Raw genomic sequence first — 27,396 nt, 5'->3', positions numbered from 1 at the left:
AAATATTGGACTCCTGTTTATGAGGTGGACACAAACACGACTCCAAAAGACCGATCATGTTGCTTTGCTCCTGTAACGATCACCACATCAATTTAGAAGGTGATGAAAAGGTCAGTGTTGTGTTCACTGTTTCTGCTAAATTTATGCAAATGTCTGTACATTTCTACGTGTTTCACCAAGAACTACCTGGTTAAAACAAGACAGACATTAAACTAATATGACACAATAACAAAAGGTTATACTATCTATAAATGCACAGATATATTCTCAGGGAATTTCTCAGTTGGTCTTGTAAAAGAATCCTCATGATAACGAGTGGTAGAAAAATGTTGTTACAAAGTTTTATGTTTCCATATGTGCCTTCTCTCAACACCTGTGCTGGGTGTGTAGCTGAAGTTGTATTGTTGTAAATATTCAACATATATTTTGATCTGTATTAAAAGTATACCTGCACTTCAAGCCTATAAAGGTTCACCGATGCACAGTAGAAGAAACATATTTCATACAGTTTTTGTTTCACTATCTTTAGCTGTGAATTAATCTTAACAGCAGTATAGTTTTGCTAAAGAAGACATGATTTCATAGTTTCATTTGCTTGTTAACTACTCTATCCATAAATTAATCAATCAATCAATCATCACATCAGTAACTCAGTCAGCGTCTTTGTCAACTTATTACACAGCAGAAAGAGATTTAGGTGACAAACTTGCTTGATGGAGTACATTATTGACTTTAGCAAATTCATGCATTATTAGAAAGAAAGAAAAAACAGCACGGCATACAAACACAAGTATGCTTCACAAAAAGCATTTAGGGTTAAGATATAAACTCGTGAAAATGATCCCATTTGTGATGATTGCCTGTAGCATCTCTGGACTCTTGTGACTTTTGACTTTTGTTAGGTTATTAACTAAGTGAAGCATGTGAATTCCGAATGAGCCTCGGGCTTATAATACTTAGTTTATTCTAGGCGTTAGAGTACTAGAGCCCAGCCTGGATACAAAGTGTTTCTTTCAAATGTCTTCAAACAATCATGTCATGGTGTTAAAAAAAAAAAAAAAAAAAGATGATTTAGTATAATTTTGAATTTGGAAACAATATTAATATGGCAAGGTCTGAACAGGTATTATAAGTATGTTTTCATTCTCTCCACACTTGTATGGTTTGTCTCAATCTTATCCACTGATCCTCGGGCAGGTGAGGCGACAGAGGAGAGAGTGAGTGTCATCTGCAGCTGTCACTCCGTGTCATTGAATCCCCCCCCCCCCAATGCAGTCAGGCATATGCAAGTGACACATGATGTGATCATCAGCGACAGACTGGCTTGAAATATGTGACCAGAGGATATTATCCTTGAAATAAGAATGACCAGATGATAGCAGGTGTTAATTAGGATAGGAATAATTCATATGGACATGTCACGACAAGTTACACATGATGATTATACAGTAATGAAAGAGGAAAATGCTGGGATGTACTCAAGCTATTAGTGTGTGTGTGTGTGTGTGTGTGTGTGTGTGTGTGTGTGTGTGTGTGTGTGTGTGTGTGTGTGTGTGTGTGTGCGTGCGTGCGTGCGTGTGTGTGGTTACCCTCCCTGTCCCTGACCCAATCACTCCCTGCAAACACACTCATGCACAGAGTGAGACAAAGAAGGAGGGGGACAAAGAGAGGGAGGTCTTTACAAAGTGACCATTCTGGATACTTTCCAAGGATTTTGTCAGTCACTATGGAGATTTGGAAAATAGCCCCTGCAGTTTAATTCCTCTGTTGTTACGATGGTCCAAAGTTATACAGTGGAAGCTTCATTCCCCAAAACAAGCACCCTGTCTGAACTCTGCAGATTTTGGTTACAACTGACAAAAAAAAGTTGAGTATGCTTAAGAAAACAACTCACTGCAAGTGAAGAAGAGTAAATTCCTCTTGAAAACTAGACGTTGAAGACGTATCAAGATTATTTAGTAAAACTACTAATCAAAGTACATAGCACAAGCAAAAGTCCTGCATTCAAACTCAATCTGATGTCGGAGTACATTAGTGTGTCAGCAAAATGAACTTCTGCAGTAAATTGTTACCATTTAAGATATAATATAATAAGTAATTAGCATTTTCTTGTTGTTGCAGTGGAGCCAACTTTAACTACTTTCTACCCTATAGTTCTGTAATTCAGTCCATAGTGGCTCAAACCCGGGTGTTGGGCCCCTTCCAAAAGGTCCAAAGGTAAACATGAGGGCTCATGATACAATTGTTAAGGGGAGAACTTCAATTCCATTTTGTGGATTGTGGATTTAGTCTTTGCTTTATTTTGAAAGGTTTGAGAGATCTCTTTGGGCACTGAAAAATCTTTTCAAAGGGATTCATCTGAGAAGTTTAGAGGAGGAATGTCTCTTTAGTCTGTGAACAACTTGAAATGTGACAATGGACCCCTTTTTTTCACAAACCAAAAATAGCTGCATTTTTAATGTAAAATAAAATAAACACAGTTCAATAAAACGTCCATTTAGTGAAGTCGCAATATGTTGCAGAAAATAGAAATTCTCAAGGAAAATGCAACTACCTCACAAAGTACAATATACCCAAGTAAATGCACTTAGTTACTTTGCACTACTGATAAAAACCTGATAATTACAGAAAGACCTGGAAAATATCAGAGGGCCCCTGCATGAATTTACAACCTTTCTTTTTCACATTTAGATTTACTTCAGTCAGCTCTCTGTGCACTCACTGCAGTGCAACAAACACATTTTGCTGCATCATTCCCTCCACTTAATCTGCTCTGTCATGACCAATAAAGAAGTTCACCAATTTATTAGACAGCCGCCTCCAAAAATATTAACGGGCAAAAATATAAAACTCAAAAAGAAACACACTTTTGCAATTGGCACAAACACAAATTTTAACTTTACAATCAACATTAAAATGAACCACTAAATTGTTGTGTGGGTTTGTGAACAGGACAGCCTCTGAGACTATCGGTCTCAGTTTAAACCGTAATGTTGGGGACGATTGCTATGGCGACTGGGCTCGCAGGTCAGTGATTCACCATCATGGGAGATGAAACAAAGGGTGCCTCTTTGCTGCCTAGTGCCTGCAGTTTTAAAGCGATGACACCCTGAAACAAGATTTAACTTATCTCTCGCCCTGTCCCGTTACGGGCTGACTGACTCTGACTAATGCCGCCACTTATTTGGTTCTTGCTTGTGTTAAAGAGCCCCCCTACAACGCTGTTGCTTTGGACAAAAAAAAAGGAATCTCAGCAATAAAAAGGACCGAACGATAAATTCCAAACATTGCCAAGAATGGGAGCTATTTGGGCCCAAACTGTGGCACCGGCCAGCACCGGGCTACAAACAATAATTACGTGCCCACTGTCTGCATTCTGATGCTGCAGTTAGGTGACAGATCAGCAATACACAATCCCTGCTCTGTCTGTGACAATCCCGGCCTCCTCTGTTTGTCTCTGTGGCCAACAGTGGCAGAGCGGGATCATAATGGGTCTGGGAGCTGGAATTTTTTATGCCCCCCCCCCCCCCTGCCTCTAAGTCAGTGTTTATCATGTGAATTTCCATCGCTGGTTTTAGTAAAGGGGTTGCACTGTTTACTCATACTGGGGCTCCTGTGTGGGCCCTCCAGTACCACTGAGCTTGATGCATTTGAGCATTATTTTAGGCTTTAATGAGTGTGCCTGGGTTTATCTGGTTACTTTATTTATCCTTACACAACATATTTCCAATACAATATATATATTTCCATTTGATACTCTGACAGCTTAGTTTTGATACTTTACGTTTACGATTTAACATTGTTTACTTTGCAGATTTCGATTTTACATCTTCAACAGATGCTCATCAAAACAATGCACATTTATAGATTAGATATAGTTACTAACTTAGAAAATATTAAAATACTGCTTATATGTTGATACATCGTAATATACCAGCTATTATTAACAAGTTAGATACTTGCAAGTACTCATAAAATATCTCAGTACTTCCCTCAGCTAATTCTTGAGCAACATGCTAAGCTATATAGCGGTTTTAAACATAGAAATGTAATATCTTACGCTGGCTTTAGACACAGACCCATTCAGACAGTGAATCAATTCAAAGACTGTTTAAAAAAGAAGAAATGAAAAACACATGTACACTTAATCTTACTTACAACGCACTTTACGAGATTGTTGTGGTCCGGCTTCAAACAGGGCCGTTTCACAGAGAGATTTGTATCCAACAATAACTTCAAAGCTAAGTAGATTTGCTTTTACGCACTCCTGATACCAGGACTTTACTGGATTTCTTAATGTAATTGCGTAAATTACTGTGCTCTGCTTACTTAGTGGTACTTTCCAAAATGTTACAATCTAGTTTTGTTCAAGTTCTGTACTTATGTACAACTTTTAGCCACTTGTACTTTTCTTATTTCCATTTTATGCTTCTTAATAATTCACTATGTTTAAGACAAAAATATAGTACTTTCAACTGCACTGTACTTTTACTTTGCAGGCAGCTTCTTTTGAAATTAGGATTAAATATTCAAATGTCATACAATACGCTATTAATTAAACTACACAAAAACACAAAGTGCTAATGGGTTCAATCTTGAAAGACTAAATCAAAAGTAAAGCTTACATATTCATGCATCAATAACAATCTTCCAGTAATATAATATAATGCCATTCTGAGTACAGTGTACCTTTGATACTTCACATATTGTTGCAAATGTGCTCATATTTGTGGGTTATAATAGGTCTACATAATCTGAAAGGTACTGTAAGTATAAGGACAGTAAGGATACAACCAAAACCATTAAATGGTCTTACAAAGTTAAGCCACAGTTTGACATTTAAAACTGCACGCCTGCAGTGCTTCACAAAGATATGATCAGCTCATAGAGAAGCTGGGCTTATCCCGTTCACAGTCACATCTCCGGGGCAGCATGCCAGCGTCAAATCACTGCAGCCGCCCACACCCACAAGGCAAAAACGTGAATATCTCTCTGAAAGAAATATTTGTGCATCTTTCAGTGTCATGAACAAACATCACTACACCAGTTTGGATCTCCCACCCTGACTTTTTTTTAATTTATTTTTTATGTTTTCTAAGGAGCACAGTATACCCACCAGCACCGGTGCGGCGTGGTTGGGAGGTGTAGAGTGTCACTGGCTCAGCTCTGCTGCCCTGCGTTTCCCTTCACAATCACTGAATCTCAGCAAGTCAGCAGCACTGCAGCACTGACAGCTCTGTATGCTGAGAGGGGAGAGAGACAGAGTGAGAGAAAGAAGGAGCTTTTAGACATAAATAGTTGCGACTGACACATCTGATACATGTTTATCTTTTGCTGCAGGTCAGTCTGAGGAAATAATAGGCTGCAAACACGGTTGCAAACACGGCTGCTATCCAAAGGCTGCGGCAAACCTGCCAGTATTGAATGACTTTGATTTGTACTCCACCCCGACCTCTCTGTCTCACTCTCTCTCTGAGACCATCAGAGACTTGTGATGGTCTTTAAACCTGATTAACATGAAGCTGCTGACTAGAAAATCCTTAATACATTCTCTGACATTACAATAAAATACCCACATGCCCTCTAATACACACACACACACACACACACACACACACACACACACACACACACACACACACACACACACACACACACACACACACACACACACACACACACACACACAGATAAGCTGCTAAATTCTAATCTATCTACACGGGTGGGTGACAATTTTGTCTTATGACACCATGCTGCCTGAAGTTGACTGAAAACTTGAAAAAGGAACAAACAAAGAAGTCAAAGAGTGTGTGTTTATCAGAGACAAGAGGATAACTAACTTTACTGAATGAATTAATCAAATATCATGGGTCAATTCTAAGCATTGCATTATGTTAAATTAGACGTGAGGGTGGTTCTGCTCTCATGGTAACACAAATGCCATTTTTTCCATCTGGAAGTAATACAAATATGGGATCTCCTCCACTAAAACCTTATCATCATAAACTTCTGTGTCCCTAAAAATATTTTATTGAGCTTAAAAACCCTTGGAGATCAAAGTCCATGTTGTACTTTTTCAGGACAGTCTTTTATGTGAGACCAGATATAAGATCTTAGATGTAACTGGACATGCCATGGCCTCACATCCTTACTTTATAGTGCGCAGACATTTGGCCTAAATATTGATCCAGGATCTGTATCTATGGACTTGAAATGCAAAATGTGTGCGTTCCGATTTGGGATTGGACTCTCGATGTGTCACTCAAGCAGCCCTTGAGTTATTTGCATAAGGAGGAGACTATAAATCAGTAATGGTTTCGGGAACGCCTTCCCAGGCGCACTCTGCTGATGCTGTCGGGACAAGAGCACTTCCAGATCGGTGACGTTGTTCTGGTTGTCTGAAAATAATCAAGCAAGATGTCTTATAGAACAACGCCACATTCTTCTTACAAAAAGATGTTTGGCGGGGAGAGAGCCGCGGTCAGGACCAGCTACTCGAGCCGCCAGTTCTCCAGCCCAGTGCGCTCCTCCCGGGTATCCTTCGGGCTCTCCTCCGCTCCGAACGTATACGCAGTGAAGACCCAAAGGCTCCGGAGCAGCGCAGCCATGCCCCGGCTGGCCTCCGAGAACCTGGACTTCGCCCTGTCCGACGCCATAAACACCGAGTTCATGACGAACCGCACCAACGAGAAGGCGCAGATGCAGTCGCTCAACGACCGTTTCGCCAACTACATCGAGAAAGTCCGCTTCTTGGAGCAGCAGAACAAGATCCTACTGGCGGAGCTGGAGCAGCTGCGGGGCAAAGGCACGTCCCGGGTCGGAGATCTGTACGAGGACGAGATGCGGGAGCTGAGGCGTCAAGTGGACCAGCTCACCAACGAGAAGGCCCGGGTGGAAGTTCACCGGGACAACCTGGCAGATGACATCGACCGGCTGAGAGAGAAGTAGGAGGCGTGGCACTTCTGTCCTCTGCATGTATCGTTTCTTTTGTTGTGTAGGTCAGATCTATAATCAATACATGCACATCCCATTATTAGTTATACTTCCATGCCGGCTGAACTTTTGCCAGTTCAGTCACTGCGTGCCAGGGACTGCGCAAAAAGAGCTGCCGCAGCTTTGTGTTTCAGTTCAGTTTATTTCTCTCAAAATTTTTCGTGCGTGAAAGAGAAGTAGAGGCAAAAAAAAAAAAAAATGGTCATGGCAGGTTTTGCAGGGGGTGGGGTGGGGGAGAGTCCCCATTGCTGCTGTAATAAAATGTGCACATTTTGTCTGTCTTTGCAGGTTGCAGGATGAAATCTCCCAAAAGGAGGAGGCTGAGGCAAACATGCAGAGCTTCAGACAGGTACAGTATTTCCCACCTTGGAAATAAAGTTCTCACTGTTGACGTCAGGCTAAACTCTTCCTCTTATCATATTTTTTTGTAATGGATGGGAATTTTAACGGGTATAAATGTGAATTGCTAGGTCTTAGCAGAGGATGCTGATGCTCCTCCACAGCCACGCCTTCTCATCTATTCCTGGTTTAAACCCCCAAATGATGTCAAAGAAATGAGATCAGCCTAATTTCTCTCTAAAAGCCTCACTTCTAACAAGTATGAGGTGTAACTGTCCCTTCTCTCTTCTAGGTGTTCTTTATCTAATTACTCTTCATGACCTGCAGAAACAGGAATGCACTCTTCTGATGGCACAACAGTAGGTCCTAGCCATGATCCAAAATAGCTGTAGTGCAGCGAATGACCCCAGCCTGGTACAAAAGGCTAAGTTGTGGCTGTTGAGTTCAATCAGGCCTGCAATGAGAGGAGATCTTTTTAAGTCTGACTGGTCACAGTGAATAAGCTGGACACAAGCACAACAACAGTGTGGATCCAATGTGGTTATCAGAGCGAGAAGACAAGCCACCATGTGATCCGGCTGTCTCGTTCTGGGACAGCATCAGCGCATAAGAATCTCCCTTGTTATGGTCTTGTCAGAGATTGTTCTCTGTCACTGGCTTTCACGGTGAATAATGGAGAGCTGATGAGTTGAGCAAATAGTTTTAAATGCGTCCCATAGTACAAAAAAAAGTGGGAAAAAAAGGCATTTTGCTCGGAATATAATGACATTTTCCAGTGATTATATGCTTTTTAAAGAATGCTTTAGGTTATCAATATGTCCCATGATCGTGACCCTGTCTTCATGAATGGCAGGAAGGAAGTCCCCATGGCACACAGACAACAATGCAGGGCCTGCAACGGGTTCTTGCTCAGTCAGGCAGACAGTCACTCTTCCAGCCTTGGGCTTGTTTGGGAAACCCTGCTGAATAGCGCACTTTGTTTGTGGCATTAGGGCAGGGGCCAAGCTGCTTCATTTGCTGATACCTCAATTACCAGCCTGCCAACGCCCTAACAAAGGACAGCACTGGTGTGGTGCCACAGAGCAATAAAATCAACCAGAATGGGTTGTTTGGAGTGCATTTTATATGATTATGTTCAGAAGAGAAAATTTGCCTTAAAGCTTAATTAAGTAGTTATAAAATAATAACATACAAAATTAGAGCTTGCAGTAGAAGAAACGAAAATCTACAAGAACAATCAGTGGCGAATTTCATGTTAAGAATGCAGTTAGGCAATAACAAATGGGATTAAGGATCCCTAATACTTTCTGGCTGTTCTGCAGTGCTTCATTTATCAAATTAAACAGGAACGGAATAAATCGCATTGAAGGCATGACATGCAACTATATCGTGTACTTTGCTTGTTTTATTGTACAATAAATGGCCTCAGGTTTTATTTTACAAACTCTGTCCTGCAGATCTGCAGTAGTGGATGATTTATTTAGATCCTTTCTATTGATACTAAAGTAATCTGCCAAAGTGTCGCCAATTTGGAGCCAAATTCCTTTATACACTCGTTTAATATGAATGCACCATATTTTATAGGCTCGTCATATGTTTTTCATGTAGTATCTTAATTTAGAAAATAAAGTCTAAGTGTTGAGGAAATGTCGATAAGAAAAAGTAAGATATTTCCTTGTGAACTAGACGTATAAAGTACTATACAATAGAAATACATTGAGTAAATCCACTTAGTTACTTTTCTCCATTTTAAATCTGCCTGTGATGCGTTCAGGGAGCGTGACCCAACTGCTGCTGCAACGTATACAACACATGAAAATCACGAGATAACACCTATTCGTCTGTTGCCAACATCTGCAGCGACACGTCATGTGCCTACAGTTGATTTTTATTGGATACATTTGTTTGTGACCTTGCCCGACTACACAATAGGTCATTTGTGTGTGTGGGTGTTGTGTGAGTTGCTCTTTACAGCATGTGAAAGGGTGTTTATTTTATTTTTTTCCTGTATCAGCAAACACACTATGCATAATTCATGTCACCTTCACAAGTCACCTTATTAAGAGTAAGTGTCACGGTACAGGATGTGGACAATGCTGCCCTGTCCAGACTGGACCTGGAGCGGAAGGTCGATTCACTCCAGGAGGAAATCAACTTCCTCAAGAAGCTGCATGATGAGGTAAGCTTCCTTTTTTTGTGGCCAAAGCTGAATCAGTTGACTGCACGTGTACTCCCTGATAAGTGAAAAGCACCCTCAGAAAAACTAGGCCAAATCATTTGAAATATTTTTTAATCTGCTTAAATGCCAAATTAGTTCATCAAAGCAGTCCTAATGCAACCAGCAGCGTTGCAGAAGAGCAGACAAAAAAATAAAATAAAAAAAACATTAAATCAATGCTGTTAAGCTTTGCTGATTCTGTTGCAGGAAATGCTGGAGCTGCATAGCCAGATCCAGCAGCAGCAGCAGCACGTGCAGGTGGATATGGACATGGCTAAGCCCGACCTGACAGCAGCTCTGAGGGATGTCCGTCTGCAGTACGAGAACCTGGCCTCCAAAAACATCCATGAGTCAGAGGAATGGTACAAATCCAAGGTAAATAATTTCTACAGAGAAAACACAACCGATGTAAATAATGTTTGAAGAAATTCAAAAGAAACACAAAAAAGTGAAATAAAGCTTGAATATAATTTTATTTAGCACATTTCAGATGATAATTAAAGTGGCTATAATCAATATTTTTCTATTAACTATGGACCATGTGACCACATCTTTGTCAAAAGGGTCAATTTTGGTGATGAACCAAAGGTAAATTATCACAAGACTCTCCAGTTCCCCAGGCTTTTAGTATCCCTTAGCTTTTGTTTTGGTTTTACAACTCACAACTTTACTGTTCTTCATGGCTCACAACCGTGGTTTATGTTGTTGCACTGAAAACCTCTAAAAACTTGTGCTACCTGCCAAGCACCAAACGACGCACAGACAAAGTTAGTGATTAGCCGGTGAACATTAGCGAAGCATTAAGCAGCTGAACCTTTAGCTATTTTTGTGGAGACCAAAAACAGAGCAAAGAGGAGAGTAAATATAACATTTAACATTCATCTGGAGGGCATAAAAAGACTTTGAATGAATCCTAATGTTTGTTTGTTTCTGCTGGATGTGTAAATAAGCAACTGACTGCTATTAAATTCACCATATTAACTTGAAAATATGTCTGTTGTTTCCACTGCCTCATCTGTCAGAAAAAACAACAACATATGCAATGTTTAATTAGGCATTGAAAACCAGTAAAGTATAATCCTTTTTTCTTTATGACATTTGAACACAGGTACAAGCATCAATGACTCCAGTTTCAGTGAACACAGTGCTGCTTTAAAACCGCTTGCAAGCCTCCGCCGTGGCCACATCTTTCATCATTTCCACTCTTCACGAGATCTGCCATACTCGCTCTTCTTCAACCTCTGACTCATCATTTATTGAACAGTTGATTTCTCTGTTTTTTCCCTCTCTCGCTCTGTTTATCTCTCCTCTCTCTTTGTCACTGTGGTTGCCAGTTTGCTGACCTCACCGATGCTGCAACCAGGAATAACGATGCTCTGAGAGTGGCCAAGCAGGAGGCCAATGACTACAGACGCCAAGTTCAGGCACTCACATGTGAGGTGGATGCCCTCAAAGGAACTGTGAGTGTGCAACTTTAGGTTTACAATGTAGTATACAAAAACCTGCCACTAAAGAGAGCAATGCCTTCAAATGCAAAATATCCTTTGCATTTTATCTTCATATGAAACAAGTTGTTTTCTCAGCCTGAGTGTCATTTTCTTACCTCTCCCAGAATGAATCCTTGGAGCGCCAGATGAGAGAGATAGAGGACAACTATTCCCTGGAGACGGGTGGGTACCAGGATAACATCGGCCGTCTGGAGGAGGACATTCACAACATGAAGGACGAGATGGCCCGTCACCTGCGGGAGTACCAGGACCTCCTGAATGTCAAGATGGCCCTGGACATCGAGATTGCCACCTACAGGAAGCTGCTGGAAGGAGAGGAGAGCAGGTGATGGATGGAGGCCTTACATTTGCAAAAACTCAGCATTGTAGAAATTAAAGACCGTTATAGTGACAAGCTGAGAGATATGAGCATTCATTTGATTTGATCAGCAAAGATGCAGATATAAACTTGTGGGCTTTTCTTCCTTCATTTACAGAATCTCTACCCCCCTGCCAAACTTCTCCTCTCTAAACCTGAGAGGTAAGAACACATTCTGCATGTTGATTTCATGGCAGGGATGCCAGGCATTGACACGTCCCACTTTTTTTTTCTCTTTCTTAGAAACCATGTTTGATTCCAAACCCCATGTTGAAACTTCAACAACCAAGAAAGTTCTCATCAAGACCATTGAGACCAGGGATGGTCAGGTAGAATAAGCTTGAAGGGATTTTCTAATCAAGTAGTTTTCTGATGTTGCTTGGGCTCAGGAACACCTCCGCTCATCATTGTTTCTCTGCCCTCTGTGTCCTTGCTCAGGTGATCAATGAGTCAACCCAGAACCACGATGACATGGACTAATAATGTCTTTGTCTTTGACAAACAACCAACAAAAGCAATAAGGAGAAACACATTTCACTGGAGCTACAAGCAAGCAAACAAACCAACAACACACAAACAGCAAACAGCTTTCGAAAAGTGCCTTTACATGTGATGATCCAGTAAGCCTGTTATTTGACACACACTGTATTTTGCTTCCTCCTCTGCTCAAAGTATTTTGTCACACTTGTTTAAACACAATAATGAAATCAGCACAACATAGCAACCTTCACTGAGGTCTACAAAAATATTTTTGTGACCAAAGTAGTATTTTTGATCGATACAGCATGCACACTCCAAGATACCTGTATGCTAAAGATGTCACAATTGCCTGTATGCAGCAATAAACAATGAAGACTGTAACGCAATACTGTGCTCAAGGTGTAATGCCTCATCGCATTATGATAATAAAGTAGCATTAGCTAAAACATTATGAAAATTGTTTGCAATTTAAGCAATGCATGAATGTATAACTGTATTCAACTCTAGCAATACATTTGAAAACCTTTCCTTTTTTCTCAATCAGGTAATAACATCACCTGCATCACATTGCATAACTAATTTTATGTTTTTGAAAGCAGAAGTAAGACACTAAAGAGACATTTAGCGGGTAAATGAATCATGCAGGGACAAAATAATAAACTAGAAGGGCACTTGGAGAGCGCAGATCTCTGTCTATGAAACGCAATATACAACCGCAACCACTATATACAGCATGTCTGGATATTTTTTTTTACATTTGTTGCGATGTTATATGACTTCCAGTTCTCTCCCAAGAAACCGCTGTCTGCATGTGATCCACCGTGTTGTGATTGGCCATTGAGCATAACAGGATGGTGGGCTACATGCTTCTACCAAGTTTCGTGAAAATCAGGCCGGTAGTATTTTCATCATCTTTCTGACAAACAAATGGCACCCAAAACATAACGCCCTTGATGGAGGTAAAAACATCCAGATTGACTGTGCAGTAAATTAACCTGCATTATCAGCTAATTATGATGCAAGTAATAATGATGGGACGTTTGTAATCCACGTAGGTAAATCATTTTTCAGTCACTGCCTTCCAAAGGGATAATCCCGAAGCAGGTGGGGACACAGCACAGTTTGTTCATATTCTCGGGCTTCAGCAGGATCTCTGGACTGATGCAACTGTAGCTCCAAACTAACCACCCGCTACCAGCTTTAACTCAAAGGTATCTACATATACAAGGGAGACAGAGTAGCGGAAACACCTCTCAATGTAATGCAATGCACAACTAGCAGCCTCCATTTTTGGTCTCGGAGATAAAATTCGATGGCATCAACATTTTTGACAGAGCAACAACAACGAAAACAACAAAAGGTTTGTGTGCTGGACTGCATTGAGTTGTGCAGATTTGAACAAACTGGCTGCAGTGTCAAACTTGTGGTATTTGAGTCACTGTCAGACTAAAAAAAAAAAAAAGAGGACACAGTTAAGTCAGTTTCATTCAAAGGGTACTTTTGCTTTTGATATATTCTGGCACATTTTTGCAGATTTAAAGAAGACTTTTACACTCGACTGGCACTGCTACTTTCACTCGAGGTTCTGAATAGTTCTTCAACTAGTGTATAAAGTGCAAGCATACAATAAGTTGTTTTTGTCAAGCGTAAACTGAACAAAATTGAATTTCGTCATCACAAAATCACGATCAATACGTAGGAGGTCTTGAACCCTGTACATTAAGACAAAAACGAAACAAAACAGAGAAGCTGTGGCGGTCACCAAAGACTTACGAACAAATCCAGGAAACTGCATCTGCTCAAGGTACAAAACCTGCTTTGTTTGACTGCCATCTGTCGGTGACAGGTGCAGCTGAACCCTCTGGTGGATCATTTACAGCCGGTGTCATGCCAAAATGTGATCGTCTGCCTGGAACTGACCGTCGTTCGCGGGAGCGCGCTCAGCCTGTTGAAGCACTTACAGCCAGTGTCTACATGTCTGCAGCTGCTTTCATTGAGATCTAACCGCAATAACGTGGACAACATGGTTCTTTTGACTGAAAATTCACAATTGTGGACGAAGAAGTGTTTGCAATATTGCTTGTTTTCGCGTGCATTTCCGCGAAGATAGGCAGTGCTGCTTTCCATGATTATATGCGTTTGGTATTTTACATCAATTTTGTCTATTCGACTGTAATTGATTGTAATGAATGAAAAGAGGCAATATAAAATAAAGAGGTAACCTTTAACACAATTATCATGCGGACGGCGTGATTATTAACTAATCCTGTCGTTTTTAGTCGATTTATAGCACAAATAGGGTTAATTATGTCGGACAGATTATAGCCCAGCCTTTTTTTTTTTTTTTTTTTTTTTTTTACCTGCAGAAATACTTTTAAAAACCCAATATTATCAAGAAAAAAATATAGCAGTTTTTCACCTGCCTGTTGACTGAAAGGCTGTTTCTACCTCAAAGTGCATTGATCTCACTCATTGGTTATATTGAACAATTTATAGCTCACTCAATCCTTTATACCCGTTTAAAATACGTATGAAGGGCCAATATAACCAAAACATGCTTCTTTTTTTTTCCAGCTGCCAAAAAGCGATTTCAAGTCCTGCCTGTTGACTGAAAGGCCGTTTCTGCCTCAACGTATGTCGATATCAATAAGAAGTCATATTGCACAAATTGTAACTCACTCAACCCTTTTATACCCGTTTTAAAAATGCTTTCATAAACGTATTTTAAAACACACGTATTTTAAGAGGTAAAAAGGACTGAGTGAACTATAATCTGTCTTAATTGGTCTTGGTCTCAGACATGTAGACACTGGCTGTACTGCTTTAACAGGCTGAGCGCGCTCCCGCAAAAGACGGTCAGTTCCTGGCAGACGGTCACATTTTGGCATGACACCGGCTACGTTTATCCAGAAATAGTCAGCAGCTTCACAATAAAACCACATTTTTATTTATTTGACCGCGTCCAAATCTCGCGATCACTTCTCCCTCGTTAAACGCAAGTTTGACAACGCCAAACTACAGGTATTTTGTAATTATAAATGCCTGTTTAAAATGAGGGCAGTCGCTGATTTTAATAATCCGGGACAGTTGTCGGGTAATTAATGTGGCTTGTTTTCGCCTGCTTGTCCCGGGAGAGCAGCGTGTTTGTCGACAGAGCAACTTTCTCCATGTGACGTGTCTGTCGGAGGAAATCGAGAAAGATGTGCAGACAAGATCCGTCCAAACTCCGATTTTTGGTCCTGTAATCACATTTATAGGTTGCTGTCAGTGAACTAACAATGAAGCTGACAGCTAAGGAGTGACAAGAACATTTTTTTTTCTTCAGACTTTGTCGCGAAGAGCAGAACAAAAGTAGAGTTTCAACAGGTTTTGAGTCAAATGAGCAAAGTTACCGAATCCGACTGAAGCTTTTTAGACTTTTTGTCCCCCCCCCCCTCCCCTTTTCTTCTTGGTGATGGGCTCGGTGACTTCTGCTCTCACCAGGACCAGGAACGCGTTGGTGAAAGTGGGTTCCGAGCCGGAGAACCATGATCCGGAGAGGAGGCAGTCCGCTCCGGAATCGGACCGGACCAAGAAGAAGAACGCGCGGTTCAACGTGTCCAGCCAAACCGGGCGGCAGAGCTCCCGCCAGTCGCTGTCCGAGGTCCTCAGCAGACGAGACTCCGACGGAAGCAAACAGAGTTCAAGGAAAAAGGCACAGAGCGGTGAGTTGTGTCGAGAAATGTCTCCGTACTTCCCCCCCCACCCCAAGTCATGGAAGTTAGGCACCTGTTGGAGCAAAGAGCAGCTGAAGCAAACAAAAACAACCATCAATAAGATACGATTGACTTTATTAATCCCACAAGTGGGGACATTCGGTAAAATACATTATAAATGAAGCGTGGTAGGAAGTTGTAATACAGTTTCTCAAGTTTGTAGTTTTATGGGAGCATGCGTGTACATTTCAGATACCGATATTAGTACATTTTACTCCATCTGTCTACAGCTACATTTAGGCTACTTTTCTTACACTACAATATTACACAACGTTATGGATCTATGACTACGTAACTGGCAGCTTGATGATTTCTTTGGGCTGCAAATAACTATCATTTTCATTATTAATTGATCTGTCAATTAATAATCGTTTAGCTGTTTGGTCCTTAAAATTTCACAAAGTGGTTAAAAATGTTCACTGGTGTATTCTCACTGCCTAAGTTGCAGCCTAAGATGTCTTTTTTTTGTCCTGATAAATATGTCACAGCCAAAAGATATTCAGTTTATTGTCATGAAGCACTAAGGTAATCTGAAAATATTTATGTTTAAGAAGCTGCTATCAGAACATTTTAGACTTAAAACAACTAATCGTTTATTCAAATAGTTGGTGATTAACTTTCTGTTGACCAGCCTATCGATTATTTGTAATATATACACTGGTCAATATATGAACATTGGTACCGCTTGCATTTTTCACATCAATAATGACATAACGGGCCATTCTGCAGGCAGAGTATTTTTTTTTGCTTTTGATTCTATTGTATGGAAAAAGTGGAAAATTCTCTAGAGCCCGTGTTTGGTTTGTCTGTTGGCTGGCGCTAGATTGGATCGACAGAAGGGACGCTAGGCCTGTGATTGGTTGCTTAGTTTTGGGGAGGTTAACGTTAGGGATAGGATTAGGGACCACTTTCAGGTGATTATACACCAATGAAAACATAATAAGGACTATTATATTCCATTTCTACCAATAAAGCCTCCTAAATCCTGCAAACGAAACCAGCACCCGAGTACAATCTAGCACCACAGACATGCAGTCAGCCATCTGTATTTGTCTTTACACTTTAATTCTTTGTTTTGATCAACAACACAGTGCACTGACTCAAAGTGCGAGAAACAGAGTTGTGGGTGCCAAAAAAGCTAAGCCATCATAAAAACGGCCACTCACAGGGCAAATTCACTTATTTTTTTTTTTTAATCCTTCACTCACATAAGCGACATTTTCAAGTTTTTTGGGGACATTGTGTTACTTTAATACTGCTGATTACTGTGGTTCAGTTTGTGCATTTGTCTCTAGATGAGAGAGAACTGGTCACTTCAGAGGATCATGTGAATTATGCTCCCGAAGAAAAGCTATTCACAGAATGAATGCTGATCTCTTTGAAGGCCAGCCTCAATGAAACATATCTCCACTACCAAAGCATCTCTTTGATGTTTGCGTTGTCCCTCAGACTAAAACTGACAGTCCTATTCATTTGAAGAAATTCACGTGTGAAAGGGCAGTTGGGCAGAGATGTTTTTTTTATGGAGACAAATGTAGAAATTTTTTATTGAAATCACCTTGAGTCGCCTGATCTGTTCAGATTAAAATATATAAAAAAAATGTAGTGGTCGTAAGTACAAATCAACAAATCAAACTGCAGTTTTGCTTCAGTCGTGTATTTGGTCAAAATTCCCTTTAGATATTGCGATAGAATTATTATTTTTTTTTTTTACCATGAACACGCCGTTTAAAAAAAAATTTATTTTTTTTTTCACCTTTATGTTACTTAGTGTTTCTTTCAGTTAATCCTGTTTATCTTTGCTTGACTCCACTGCTGCCACCTCTAGTTCCAACTCCCTGGATATCTGTCCCAGAGGAAAACGACTCTCTCTGGCTGCCTCCTAAAATACCATCTGTACCTCTGTGTTTCCATGACCATATGACTGTGTAGACTCCTGTTGAGTTTCCTCCCTGCTCCCCAGTGATGCTCATGTGTGTTGAGGACACTCCTCCCTGACTCTCACCTCACTGTACACTCGTGTGCTGCCTCCTGAGGAATAAAAAACACAGACACCTACCTCCCTACAAGCTTATCTGGTTGGGTCCCTTCAGTGTCAGACAGACCCAGAGGGGTTTACTTCTTATGAAGTTAAGAGATGGCAGAGAGCAGTCTGACTTTGGCTCTGATAACTTTGGACTTAGAGGCTATTATCTAAGCTGCCATTCCAAATGAGACTATACACCCCATGATTAATATCGATAGGTGTTTTTAACTGTGTTAATGCAGTTTCAGATACCCTGAGAACATGACCTGTGTGTCAGGAGCTGTCTTACAATCGGTCAGGTGTGAATATAACTGATTGGAGAGATTCTGTGATAGTAGTGAGGTTGAAGAACTGCAATTACCTTGGTCTCGATTTCATTACTAGCGCTAAAACCAGATCATATTCAGAGAGTTTCCCGTGGTGTATGAGGAGCTGAAGTCATTCTCATAGCATATATTAGTCATACGAAATGGTATTTTACGATAGCACATTTGGATGCAAAGCAGTGGGTTGTGCTAGAGGACATCGTGTCACACATTTTTTCCTAATTCATGTACAGTATACGTTTCTAATAGATTTTCTATTTGCCATTTTTTTTGAGCAGCATAAAAATAAAATAAAATACTAGTTAGGGGGAGAAAACGTTTGTTCAAAAAGCAAAAGTCTTCCAGCAGCATGCTGAAAGTATGGTCATTTTCTTTAAGTGTAAGAATATATTCTCCAAAAAGTTAATTATTTAGAGTTTAAAATTAGTCCATTTACAATTTTTAAGCGCCGTTATTTAGCGTAAACATTCAAAACATGCTTCATAACACAGTGTGGCATAATGATAAGCAGATGTAATGAATGTTTTTTACAACATTGTCATTTTTTGTCAGTTTATAGAATATCCTAACGTTACAAGCGCCCACAGGAGGAGATATAGTTGTTGACAAATGCAACCATGAACACTTACATCTGCTTTCAACTACATTATGTTGTTCTATAAACCACGTACTAGTCTAAATGTTGATATACTTGTGCTTATAAATGAGAAATTGGAGGCCCAAAGTGAACAGCAAGAATATCCGAGGAAGCCATCATGTATAAAAATCCCATCATGCACTGAAGGAAAAAATGTGGACAACCCTTCATTAATGTCTTTATATTGTGTGCAATGTAGTGATGTTACAAAGGCAGACCAATGTATTCCACTGCTGCCACTGTTTCCACTGCTATACGATGATGCAGGCTTTATTAATAAATGAAAAGGCATTAGATGGCCTTCGGGTTGCAAATCTGTTTTGTAATTGAAAACCTGCAGCTGATTTGCTGTGACTTAAAAAAAATAATAACAGAATACAGGCACCACGATATCAATAAAATATTAGTTTGTTCAACTTTTACGAATACAATATACCTACTGGAAATGATTAGTGGTTATAGTCCTAATCTTATTTAAAACAAACTAAACATTTGAGTGTTTAAAGTGAATCAGGGGGAGATTGCACGTAAAACTTTAAATGGACAAAATACTAATTTCTCTGTTTACTCTGACATTTGTCTTTTTGACTGGTAGAAAAGGAATGAAAATCATTTGTTAGTGCACAAGTAAATAACTTTATCAATAATAACCAAAACTGAACTCTAAGAATTTTTTTTAATTTTTTTTTAATAATCAACAAAAAACCCTGATGACATCTTATGAGTAATTGATTTCAATTAAAAATTACATTTGGATCCATAATGTACACCCCATGTGGCAAACATGTGTCCCATCTCTTCCTCCATCTGCCTCACAGTGGGAGGAGAACCTCGAGAGTGAGGAGAATATGCAGGTGAAGGAGGACAGGGTGCATAAATCAGGAACAGCAGATAACAGCAACTCCGTCTCCTTTATTGCTAATGTGTGTTTTCATTCGTTACTTTCAACAATGCAGGAAGTGTTGTGACGATCACACCGCGCAGGTAAACGTACGCAAGTGTTGTGGTCATGGATAAATGTCCTTCAACACTGGTGCCTCTGCTTCACATCCATTGTCTTAGATGTTGTTGACATTTTTTTTAATAGTCATTTTCCTTTGAGCTTTAGTTGCTTTGCTAAAACCTCAATGCGTTTGCCACAGGCAGTTATTATCCATTGTACATCGGTACTGAACATTTTAGAGATATTTTCTGTATTATGGGGGAATGTCGCGACACACCCTTGACCATGCGCTTCTGTAATGGTCGTTTCAGTGTTGTTGTTTTTTTAGCTTCCATACATGTTTTTTTTTTAAAGCCTGACAACCAAAAATATGCTTGAATGATGGCTGCACCGAGCAATCCTTTTTCATTATCATGTAATCAGCTGATTATTTTCGCAAATAGTCAATCTTTTGTCAATAATTTGTTAGAAAATGATTGTAATTCAGTTTACAATGATATAAAAACTTGCAGAAGTCCAAACAGCTCTGTTGCTGAATATGGGCTACGTGCATTTCCCTGTGGACTGAGCGTTTAGACACTTTCGCATTATTTATACAAAACCAGATTTTATAATTGATTTATTTGATTATAAAGCAAGCTGCTTTATAATCAAATAAATCAATTATAAAATCGAAGCATGAATTTATCCAATGTGGGACCTTTAAAGAGAAGGAAAAAAACAACAACATTTGAAACCGAGCACATGATTTACAGAACACAGTGTTGTTTTTACTGTCAACACCGTTTCTGGCATTAGAGCCATCAAAACACTGTTTCCTTTGTGACCGTGACCAGTGGGCCACAGTTTACACAGTCTGCTGCGTCTCTAATCTGTGTGACATTTTAAATGAGAAGTGCAGGATTGCTGTAGTTTTCAGTCCAAATAGCACAGATTAGTTGCTTTGGTCTGTTGGGATGAGGATGTCTGGTGTTTGTAAGATGTCTGGCTCTAATGAAAAGGTTTACACTTGCTTGCCCTGCAGACCTAACACTCACCCAACTGGTTTTGCGTCTTTGATCTGGAACCATGCTGGTGGAAAAATCATTAGCTAAACTTGTGCTCAATATGGCTCAGGACTCTTCCCCCCCACCCCCCCTCTTTTCTTCAGGGTGTCTGTGCAGCAGGATTCAGATGACAGTTCATGGAGTTCTCTGTTTTGTCAGCTCATTTCCCTCAGGTTTGCAACACAGGCTAACATTACCCTTAAAGGTGCCTCTAATGAGTATTTAGCAGGGGAAAAGGCAAGCTCCCTGGCACCCTGTGCGTCTTAATTACACGAGTATGTCACTGTGGTGACAGTGGTGTGGGGACTGACAAAGTGCGTGTCATTCCATAGTCTAGGGGAGACCTCTAATGAGCTTGTTTTTCTGTCCGATTACGTAGTTGTTGTCTTGAATTGTGATGTGCTACTGGGACAAATTACAAAATGAAAAAAGTACCCAAACCTAAATATGTTTGGATGAATTACATGAAATGTCAGATTATCAATGTCAAAAAAAAAAAAAAAAAAAAAAATATCCAGTAAACATATTTAAACTGTATGTTGAGTTTCAATTAAACAAAATATATGAACCTTATGAATGAAAAGCATTACAATAACTGAGTTTGTGGATGGGACTTTAACTCACCAAAAAACAAAAATGGGATTCTTCTTGCATTCGGTTCAATGTGGTGCCAGAGACTCTTTCTAATCCCCTTAGTTAGTCCTCAATTCCCCTTTATCTTCACTAATAATTAAGGTCTATTGGTGATGGCCTGTCCCTGTGTTTGATGGCCAGATCAAAGGTTGAGCAATAGTTCATCCTCAATGGACATCAGCAAAGCAAGCAGGTGTGTTTTTGTGGCAAAAATCTACTGTAGTACTGGCTTGTTTAAAAAAAAAAAAAAGAAAAGAAGAGAGAAGTTTGTTTATATCTCCACAAAAAAAATAAGCACTAGAGCAAAACCGATATTCAATCAAAGCTGAATGAGTTCAGTCTCTGTATTATTCCGACAAGCACAGATGCAGGTGAAAACGGACAGAAAAAAAAAATGAGACAGTAAAATGACTTCAGTATACAGATAAAAACTGGCCTAATGAGGGCCATCTGCCATATTAACCCTTTGTCTCCCTCTGTATTGTATGCAATATATGTCTGAAAGGTCTTACCGTTGCTTGGTGACAGTGACGTTGCCCTAGTAATGACCCTTGAAGAAAATGGATCTTGACAAGGATTCAGTAGATGTATGGGTGGACGATACACCTCTCCAAGCAGCTGTTGTAGAACATGCTCCCTCATTAAGGCACACGCCCCATCTGTAAAAGTAGTCACCTATAAAGGGATCAAACAAAAATCAACATTCAATTTTGTGAATAAGATGACAGGTTTAGTTGTTTCCCCCCCCCCTCTCTTTCAGCAGCAGCTGGCTTTAGTTGAGCTTTCTGTTGCTAGTAGCAACCACTACTGTTATATTTCTGTAACAGTTAAATTCGCATGCTTCAGATCTGTGACCAAGCAATGTTGACAGACATGTTTTATCATTTGAAATGCCCTTGCTGGAGCATTATCTAATGGTACTCTTTATGTCATAGCAGTGTTGTGTTTATTGACTTGGGAATTTAGCTGTCTGATTCAGTTTCCTGCTAATCAAACTATCCACCGATCCACAACAGCTGCCAGGGGATAATATATTGCTACACAAGTTACTGTTAATACTTGCAATTAAAAAAAAAAAAAAAAAAGTAACACACAAAGTCCACAGGAGTGTGGACTTTATGTGTTACTTATTTTTTCGACTGATTACTGTGTTGTTTCCTATATTTGTTACTGATGATACTTCAGCAGCTTTTCTGGTAATGCAGTACTGACTTGTCTTGACTTCACTACCTTGTTTTGGTTATCTAATGGGCAAAAGTGGAGGAGAGTTTGCATGTTCTCCCTGTGCCTGTGTGGGTTTTCTCTGGGTGCTTCATCTTCCTCCCACAGTCCAAAGACGTGCGTGCTGGGTTGACTGTGGGTGTGAGGTGAGCGTGAGTGGTTGTCTGTTTTTCTGTGTTGGCACTGTGAGGGACTGGTGACCTGTCCTGGGTGAACAAAACAAAGCATCCTAAGATGCATGGAGCAAGGGAAAGCTATAACCTTCATGAGTAAGTGTTCCAAGTTTCACTGCTTGATCAAAAACGGTACCCAAGTGACACACGTTTTTGTGGGCAGTGGTACAAAAATACCACTAATACGGAAATGCCTTAAATTGCAATACCACTGAAGGCCGCTAGGGATTGACTCCCATTCAACTTCTCTCGTGAAATTCTACGTCCATACATTTTTTTCCACGAATTATTATGGTATCTTTCGCTCAAGTCACTCTCATTAGTTTTCTGGCAGTCCATCTGAAAATAGGGTCATAAATGAGATATTATACAATAAAAAGCTGAATTTTTGTGGGCATGTCTGTTTGATTGACAGGCCTGTGGTGCGGTCAGGTTTCCCCTAATCGGTGGGCGGGGCGTCATTGGGTTCCCAATCAAATCGAGTCAGATCCACCATTCGCTCCCCACCAGCTTGTCCAAATATGGTAACTTCTGACTCCGAAATAGCAAGACCGAGATGGCCGAAATCCAAACTCGAGGCCTCAGAACGGGATTTCACAAATCAATGGGTGACGTCGCTGTTGCCGCTTGTTTCAAATTCTGCAAGTGTCTGGATTTTATGTTTTTCTTTGTCTTGTCGAATGGCAATCTTGATATTTTGTTGTTGTCGTATTTAAAAATTTTTTTTTTTTTATATCGTCAGTTACGAAGTAGTCTTGCTGAGCCAGACCTATCTCCACTGCACTATGCTAGTCCTAAAGAGTGGTCTGGCTGCACCCATACATCATTCTGCTAAAAGGGTTAGGACTAACCTTCCCCCCATCCAAATGTTTCACAATCGCATACATATAAAAGTGGACGCAGCTTCCAGCTCCATCTCGCCCAAATATGGTCACTACCGGCTCCAAAACGCTCAGGACTGGCAAGGTGCCGCCGACCAAATTACGAACTCGATGCTTCACAAACCAATGGGTGATGCTACTGCTGGTTGCTGCTTGGTCTTAGCATTAACATGTCTAAATCTCTGCAAAAGACAAAAAAAAAAAAAAAAAAAGATCCAACTAACACTTTGTGTTATACAAATTTATATTATATTGCTGACCGTGGCAGTCTGCAAAACATCTTTGTTAGTGGAGTTCATGCAGTCTGGCCAGTTGTGCAGAAATCAAACTACTGTACGCCTCCACAATGCTTACATTTGTACCTATTCAGGCTTTTGACTGAATGTTCTATGAAAAGCCTGCACTGCTGCCTTCATAGGGAAATGCATAAAGTCACAGAACACGATGTAGCCCTCCAAAGCATCATACAAATAAAAGCAGAAGCACGCTCCTTCAGTTAAGTGTATTATATAATTTCCTCGCTGACTTCTGTAACCCCAAAATGCATTAAACGGGGAAGCTTCGAACACACTGCAGTGCACTTTGACCATGACACCTGCATGCTAAGAAAATCTTGCCCCATCGCACATTTCCTTCTCTTAATTATACACATTATTGAGACTCTATTCAGTCCAAGCTCAGTGAGAGACCTGTGCCGTAATGTGATAATACCATCAATCATATTGACACAACTGAGCCCGTGCTAGGCTTAAACACACATTGCAACCAGTCTGGGCATTTTAAACAAAATGGTTACCCGTGAGTCTACTGACAAAAGGAAAGGATAACAAAGTTAACAATATTCCCACACATGCCGTCGTTAACATAAAAGCTGCCCTGGAACAGGCAGCCACTTGATGTTGCTCAAGTGTTGCAAAATTAGCATCCTCACAAATTGCTACATGCCGAATGAATTGGAGGCTGGGGAGAGCCGGCTGACAGAGGAAGAACATAAAGAGCTCATACTGTAGCTCGCAAACAAAATGCGAGGGAAGGTAATTATCTGAACAGTGTATAATGTGTCCACTGGAACTGCACTGATTGACTCAAACTGGCTCTGTTACAACTGGATAGTTGTCCCGATCGTGATCGATATCCTTTTCCCTAAACACCTTAAGTGCTCCATCACTCAGAAGTTATGCATTAATTACTATCGACTGTATTATACTGCAGGTTCCTATTTGACACTTAAGTGATTACTTATCAGGGGAAGATCGATCTCTGATATTACACGCACATTTTCAGTGTTTGATCATTCATCAAGCATATGATTGCTGTGCAGATTTTTTTTTTTAATGTTGTTCGTACTGTTTTTGTAAACAAATTCAATTAAATAATGCATTTTTTTGTTCTCAAATTATATATCCAGAATAAAATAACATTTTTACATTAAAGTGAAACTATGAAAACAATCCAAATGATTTGCTTTGCGCATGTGACACAAGATGCCTCGTGTACAACATCTCGTACAAATGTACTTCAGAATCGGTTTTAGTAACAAGGAAATCGGGTCTGTCGTAAACAGTTTGGTAATAAGCATGTAGCTCTTGAAGAGACTGTGCCAAGAACTTCGTCTTTTCAGAAAGACGAACCACACAAACTGCTGCATGCACGTGCCAAGACAAACAAACACATGCACACATGCATGTCGCAATTCACAAATAATAATGGTAACATTTTAGGATATTAATATTTTGACAACCTTTTTTTCATGCAATGTTGGAAATTACCGACGCTCTCACCTTGAACATTTTTATGGTTAAGTTCAACTCAGAGGTCTTGGTTAAAGGCAGCAACTTGAGACACAATATGCTTATTTACGTGCCACCAAACTTCCATAACTTTATCCAAAATGCTTTTGTTGCCTAAACCGAGTCACAGATGGGAGTTTCGATGGATGGTCTCTGGTGGGGTAGCTGGGCGTTTAATACGCCTGTCATCCACCACAACCACCTCCCAGTCACTCTAATAGAGTTTATAAGTGCAGCACTTTGTACAATCAAATACAAAAATAAAAGTTGCCTCTTAATGAAATCCCACCAGTGATTATGTTGCACCTACGAGCCTAATTGCAAAAAAAAACAACCTATTAAGTTGTATAATGTCTCGTTGTCATGGTTGTTTATTAGCTCTTTAATGAAGTGGGGATGCGGTAATACTTCTTAATCCCCTGCCTTTGTTGTCACATCGCTTCGAATATATTAAAGTGATTGCGTCTGTTATTAGGAACGGACAGAACAAAGAGGGAAAGAAAGAAACATAATGAACACACTTAGATCAGTATTATCTTAGATCATGAGCATTCTGCAGAAAGTGTAAAGAAGCTGCTACATTAGGAGTAAAAGCACCAAGAGGATGCTAGCAGATGACTGTGATTTGTACTTAAATTAGGAGTTGAAATTGTGTTTAAACGACATCATGTCTTCTGATCCGTGCACGTGCCATTATAAGCGCATGTGTTGAATTTGGCAGAAGGTGTGAAAACAAGGCAGAAGCCTTCATAAAGAGCCCTCGCAGACACTAATCAGGGGGGAAATGAAACACTGAAAAAACAAACAAAAAAATTCCATACCCAAATGTCAGGTGGCGCTAATGTGGTGAGCTTTTTTTTTTTTTTTTTTAATCTTTTGTTAATTCGGTGTGTGCAAATGTGTGTGTATATGTTAGCATACGTGAGGAGATGGGTATTTGTATAATGAAATTAAGTTTAAATTAGCACAAAGGGAGGATTTTAACTGGATAGTCGATTTGATATACTGTAACAAAGAAAGCAGTGTTTGTGCTCCAGTGTCACATAATCAACTGGCATTGAAAAGGAAAAATAAAGAGTCGAGGCAGTGTGTGCACTCTCACAAATATGACAATGTAGAGGCTTTTTTCTTCTTCTGTCAAAAGAACAGTATGTATGCTTGTAATGGCCTTCATCTGTCTGCGCCTGAGCAAATAACTCCTGCAAAATGAAAAGCAGAGACATTGATTTAATGACTGCCTTTGACTAAACACATAATCTCTCCCTCTCTACCCATCTGCGTTTCTACCTTTTTCTTTCCTCTTGGTGCTCATGTACAAATGCATGTGTGACGCTACATGAATTTAGAGTCCATTTTTGTATGTTTGAGGGTGTGTGAGCAAAACTAGGAATAGACTCGAAAAGGCCAACTCTGAACTTCCAGCGCTTTTGCTGTAAATTCTTGACAGTAGGAGGAGTCACGTTCATTTCAACACATCGAGAGATGTCCTGTCCTCTCCTCCCAACCACCACCACCACCACCCACCACCACCACACACACCTACTGTACCTCTTGGGGAAGAGAAACAAGGAGAGAGAGCGGGGAGGGAGGGGTGGAGCAACATACAGAGAAGAAAAACAAATCAAGAGCGGTAAGGTCCTTGAAATGAGCCCGTTGAGGTGTGAGAAAACGGAGAGAATAAGATATGTTCAACAAAGACAGGGGGTGGAGAAGGACTTGAGAGAAATTCTCCCTCTCGGTGTCTGTAACGAGAAGTGGTGAGTCTTTGACAGTTCTCCTCCAGCGCTCGGCACTAACCGGAGTCAGAGGACGGCAGCTTTCTTTCTCTCCATGAGGAGAGTTACCCAAACGAAACTGAAACAACGCACCGCAACTGACAAGACACATTAAGAACGAGATTTAAAAAAAAAAAAAGGTGCAAGGGGGCGACCGGAGGGTGCCAAGAGATGGAGGCTAACTCTAAAAAGCATCGGTTTAGGAAGGGTCGGAGTGCCACCTTCAGCATTGATGGCTTCAACATCACCATAGGTAAGAATCTGAGCGGACAGGCACAGCATGAGGAAAGGTTA

General features: G+C 40.3%; 2 protein-coding genes across 6 annotated transcripts in view; both read left to right on the top strand.

The window, feature by feature from the left end:
• The first annotated feature begins 6,328 nt into the window (after window positions 1-6,328).
• Window positions 6,329-12,282, top strand: LOC138617357 (vimentin-like). Its single transcript, XM_069692310.1, has 9 exons — window positions 6,329-6,944; window positions 7,282-7,342; window positions 9,416-9,511; window positions 9,758-9,925; window positions 10,885-11,010; window positions 11,163-11,383; window positions 11,535-11,578; window positions 11,660-11,745; window positions 11,855-12,282. Exons 1-9 carry the CDS (start codon window positions 6,418-6,420, stop codon window positions 11,894-11,896), a joined length of 1,371 nt encoding a protein of 456 aa, XP_069548411.1. The 5' UTR covers window positions 6,329-6,417; the 3' UTR covers window positions 11,897-12,282.
• Window positions 12,283-15,242: 2,960 nt separating this feature from the next.
• pde1cb (phosphodiesterase 1C, calmodulin-dependent b) overlaps window positions 15,243-27,396 on the top strand; it is a 98,937-nt gene continuing 86,783 nt past the window's right edge. For 2 of the 5 annotated variants that reach the window (XM_069692338.1, XM_069692336.1), the window contains exon 1: window positions 15,243-15,600. In XM_069692338.1, the coding sequence (XP_069548439.1) occupies window positions 15,351-15,600 (250 nt within the window). In that variant the 5' untranslated portion in view covers window positions 15,243-15,350. Of the gene's footprint in view, window positions 15,601-26,882; window positions 27,356-27,396 lie in introns of those variants that run through there. The other 3 variants (XM_069692334.1, XM_069692335.1, XM_069692339.1) reach the window with 3 other exon arrangements.

The sequence above is a fragment of the Brachyistius frenatus genome, unplaced genomic scaffold (assembly GCF_029030835.1).
Source record: "Brachyistius frenatus isolate BFR_SWC_R1_liver_20210118 unplaced genomic scaffold, ASM2903083v1 Contig_12, whole genome shotgun sequence".
In the NCBI taxonomy this organism is placed as follows: Eukaryota; Metazoa; Chordata; class Actinopteri; family Embiotocidae; genus Brachyistius; species Brachyistius frenatus.
Note: the sequence above shows the minus strand (reverse complement) of the source record. Positions and strands in the feature narration are given on the sequence as shown.

Excerpts from the sequence above, each read along its gene's own strand:
- LOC138617357 (XM_069692310.1), top strand. The coding sequence starts at position 6,418 with ATGTCTTATAGAACAACGCCACATTCTTCTTACAAAAAGATGTTTGGC. Across the intron at positions 9,926-10,884 it reads AGGAATGGTACAAATCCAAG|TTTGCTGACCTCACCGATGC; the intron begins GTAAATAATTTC and ends TGTGGTTGCCAG. Across the intron at positions 11,384-11,534 it reads CTGGAAGGAGAGGAGAGCAG|AATCTCTACCCCCCTGCCAA; the intron begins GTGATGGATGGA and ends CTTCATTTACAG.